At 40.4% G+C, this 4,089-nt stretch overlaps 1 protein-coding gene across 1 annotated transcript; it reads right to left on the bottom strand.

Annotated features, from left to right (window-relative positions):
• Nucleotides 1–915: 915 nt before the first annotated feature.
• Nucleotides 916–3,938, bottom strand: LOC121963756 (translocon-associated protein subunit gamma). The gene is made up of 5 exons (XM_042514007.1): nt 3,722–3,938; nt 2,897–3,023; nt 2,433–2,531; nt 2,036–2,167; nt 916–1,211 (listed from the first exon to the last, which is right to left on the bottom strand). The coding sequence occupies exons 1-5, from the start codon at nt 3,852–3,854 to the stop codon at nt 1,145–1,147; spliced, it is 558 nt and encodes a 185-aa protein (XP_042369941.1). The 5' UTR covers nt 3,855–3,938; the 3' UTR covers nt 916–1,144.
• Between the last annotated feature and the right edge of the window lie 151 nt (nt 3,939–4,089).

Genomic DNA, 4,089 nt, shown 5'->3' with positions numbered 1-4,089 from the left:
CATAGAAAATATTCCAAAAATCACAAGAGATTAGTAGTAAATTATTCTCAATAACCTGGGGGAAAATGTCCAGAAAACTAGACTTACAATTATCATAATTAGATGTTTAAATTTACATTACATAATTATTATAATTTTTAAGCACTTTTTTTCAGATCATGAATGGTTGGAAGGTTATGAACAATTTTCTAGCCAATTTTTGGGTAATTTCTTCTTAAGTTGCTTATTGTCTTCTTTCAATATATATTTATTGATTTATTATTTTAAAGAAATCCACTTAATTCTCTCAGGTTTTAAAGGGTTAACTACTTTTTATTGTAATGTAGCTAGTAGTTTAGTAAACTACAGTTTTAATGTAGTTTACCTAGCATTGGTTACAAGCAATCCAGCATTCCTATGGGTACCAGTGAAATGTAATGTAAACTGGTCCAAATATGTCAGTGTTGTCTGACTGTCGTCTTCGGTAAGTTCACACTCTGGGAAACAGGTCTGAAGGCCAAAATGAATCAAAGCTGGAAACGGTTTAGCTGTGGCTAAATTCTCAACTGAAGCCAAACAAAACTGATACTCATCAAAATATTGAGTAACCTATTCTACAGATCAGTGTTGTTTTCTACGACATGTACATTTGTGGATGGAAAAGACCTGACATTGAATTTGGTTCCTTTTTTTTTGTTATGGTGACATGCAAATCATCAGTGTATCATTTCTCTCCTAAACAGTGGTTTCTCTGTAAATAGTCTATATGAAAGTGTGATTAAAAATAAATGCATTGCCAATGGAAGCATCGGTGTCTCTCTTTTGTCTCTGTTAACCTCATGGGAGGGTAAGAATATATTTCAAACAGGTAACTATAGTTTACGCAGACTGAGTAACACCTGTGTGAGTGCGCACACACACAATAAACACAGAACAGAAATTCCTGGTTGTTTATTTGTTACAAAAAACAGAAGACAGACCTGGAGAAACACCCTCCAGACATTTGATCATGAATTTCATGAAGTTGAAATGTGCTGTTTCGGTCCCTTAAACCCCATCCCAAACTTAAGTGACAAACAAAATAGTGTATACCCATCTTTAACCCACTCCCAACCAAATCCCACCCCACCATCCCTCCAGCTTTTAACTCCCCTTTCTTTCTCCTTTACTTAGAGCCCGTGGACAGCAGAGCGATAAGTCCTGAGGAGGCACTGATGGACAGAATGTAGTTCCTGGAAAATGTGAAGTTAAGGCAAAAACAAGCATCAACAGAGTGATTTTGACAACTTGTTAAAGGGATCCTTTGCCAGTTTTCAGCCAGGTCTGTGGCACCATGGTGTGGGCAGTGTGTGCAGATGAACCGTGGAACTTCTAGCCTGCTCATGCCAGCAGCGTGGCTGCTCTAATACCCTCCTCCCTGCCTGCACCTGGGTTTTCCAACACGGGTAAACCCGCTCAATATGGGCGATTGGCTTTATTTCCACTACTTGTGAACACACCGCCCAAGTACACAAGTCTGCCTTTCTGTCAGCTGGTGCGTATGTGTGTGGGGGGGTTGTTTTGTTTGTGTGTCCGTGCAACGTCACAGCCAGGCAGGATCGCATCTGTCCAGCTAAGGAGCTGAAATGACCACTTTCACCCGGGTGTTGTATTCCAATCAATGCCGATCGCAGCTTGAGGCGATAAAAACCTGTGTCTACTGCAGAATCCTTTGACCTGAGTCTGAATGCTGATCACTGCATTAAAACGTCAGATGTTAACAGGTTTTTTGTGTTGTGGAAATTAGGCTTAAATTGTGGTGTGACAATTCATTTTTTTCAATCCAGTGCATTTTGTCTGGCAGATCGGCGGGAGGCTCTGGAAACTGTGGGTTCAGAGGCTCTTAACACTGTTCATCTGTACATGCTCCCCACACCGCAGTGACACAGACTTGGTTGAAAAGTGGCAAAGTATCCCTTTAAATGCATCCACCTTATTTATAAAAATGAGCATTTCATGACTGATGACAAAGTATTGTAAAGCCAAGATAACAAGTACAGTTTGGTTTAAAGGATACACGGTGGGGTTGAAGTTCTTGAGCAAGAAAAAGGAGGAGATGATGACGAGCACCAGGAACAGAGTGTTGTTATAGAAGATAGAGAAGGTGGTGGCTTCGTAGTCAGCGACCTCATTCTTCTTCCATAGGATCCTAGACAAACACAAAAAGTTTCATGTATCAATACAGTACAGTATGTATCTTTGCGGCACTTCAGAGAGCCCTTTACTTACACTCAATCAGTAGACTTTTACTCTGTAAAAGAGGAACTCAACACGCATTTATGCTCCATGCACATCTATGTTTAGACATGCTACACTGAAAACAATTTGTCGAAACTAATTGAGAAACTACAATTGCAAACATCCTGCACAACACTGCATTGAGCTACGGCTTTAAAAAACAGTGCATGTTTCACCTCTCGTCTTTCTCCTTGCGGGACATCTTGCGGTTGTCCGCCTCAGACAACTTCCTGGTCACCTCCTTGGAAACAGCATCCTCACGTTTCTGGGCAACTCTGCAGGATAAAGACAAAAAGGTGCAAACATTAGAAGTCAGTGAAAGGTTTTTGTCAAGCTTTTAAAGCATACTCTTATGCCGTCCAGTAAACAGAAATCGACTGAAGGGAAGAAAAATAAACTACTGATTTATGCAGTGAGAAATCCCCCCTTCCATTGTTGCATATGGTGAATTGTTTACCTAAAGTATTGACAATGGTTTTGCATACCAGACTATTTGTTTCAAGGTTTCCCCTTTAAAGAGTTATCTGTACCTGCAGGATGACAGTAATCCTGTCAAAACCCTGATCCTTCTAATGTACACGTACAGGACAGAGAAACTTCAAATGGGACAAATGTAGAGTTATGTGTTTATTCTGCTTACTTGTGTTTGAGAACAAACTTGACATTCTTGTAGGCAAAGGCCACCAGGTATGTGCTGACCAGAGTCATCACAGCGTACAAGACTGCAGACTGGACAAGGTCCATGTGCCAGATCCTCCAAAACAGCCCTAAAAAGAAAGAGTCAGTCAATATTAGCAAAATGATCAAGTCGGTAAGTATGCAGACCAGTTTTTCCTTAAAAACCTGGACCGACATCACCTTTCGGGTGGTGCTTTTAGACATCTTTCACGAGTATTTAAAACTGTGAATCCCAAGCAAATTGGTGTGATGTCTTCTAAAAACGTGGAAAAAGGCAATGTGCAACTTGATAAGAAATGTTCCACAAACTGCAAGAAACTATCTAACTATAACAATTTTTTTATTTTATACAAAAAAATTGTTTTGGTTTCTTCTTCCATTGCTCATTGCCTTCTCACCATATTTTTGAGAGAAGTCAAACCAATATGCTAACAAAGGTTATAAGTCTTCTCCAGTAAACTAAATGTATGCAGAGTAAAGTTTCAAAGTTTATCCTGTGCTTTTTTTAACTTTGCATTTCAAAAACATTAAGAGTACTAACTGACTATACTGTTCATTACTATTATCATAGCGTGCTATTACACCTACAGCAACTTTAACTCATCATCTCAGAGTTAGCGATGACAATAATAAAACTTTAGCACCTTACAGTCATTTTGAAAATGTATTTCTTACTAACGTTCATTGAGTGTACTCTCGACAAGCTCGTATTTTAATCACTTTCCTCATTTCTCCCAGTGAGATCAGTGTTAGCTCAGCTCGTTAGCATCAGTTAGCTGGTACTCACAGATGGGGATGGCCGAAACGATGAGCGCGTTTCCGTAAAAAAGCGCGGTGGACTTTGCGGAAAGGTTTCTGCTGAAGTCCTGGAGGAGAAGGTCTTCCTCTGACTGCTGCTTGTTGCTGCCTTTAGGAGCCATGTCTGCGGGTCGACCGGCCTGTCTGCTGCTCGGCTCTGGACACAAGAGGACTGACACGTCGGTGTCTGAGCAGAAGAGGGACGCGTCAGCACAAATCCGGAAATACACCGACTCTCTTCTTCTTCTTTGTTTCAGGCGCTTCACATTACTGCTGCCCTCCACAGGAGGATAAAGACACTGCACTTCTACATTTTGGGATATGTGACATTTACATAGGCCTACTTTTTCTTTTTGT

The sequence above is a fragment of the Plectropomus leopardus genome, unplaced genomic scaffold (assembly GCF_008729295.1).
Source record: "Plectropomus leopardus isolate mb unplaced genomic scaffold, YSFRI_Pleo_2.0 unplaced_scaffold12390, whole genome shotgun sequence".
NCBI lineage: Eukaryota > Metazoa > Chordata > Actinopteri > Perciformes > Serranidae > Plectropomus > Plectropomus leopardus.
The sequence above is the reverse complement of the archived record's forward strand: the minus strand, read 5'-3'. Positions and strand labels throughout refer to the sequence as shown.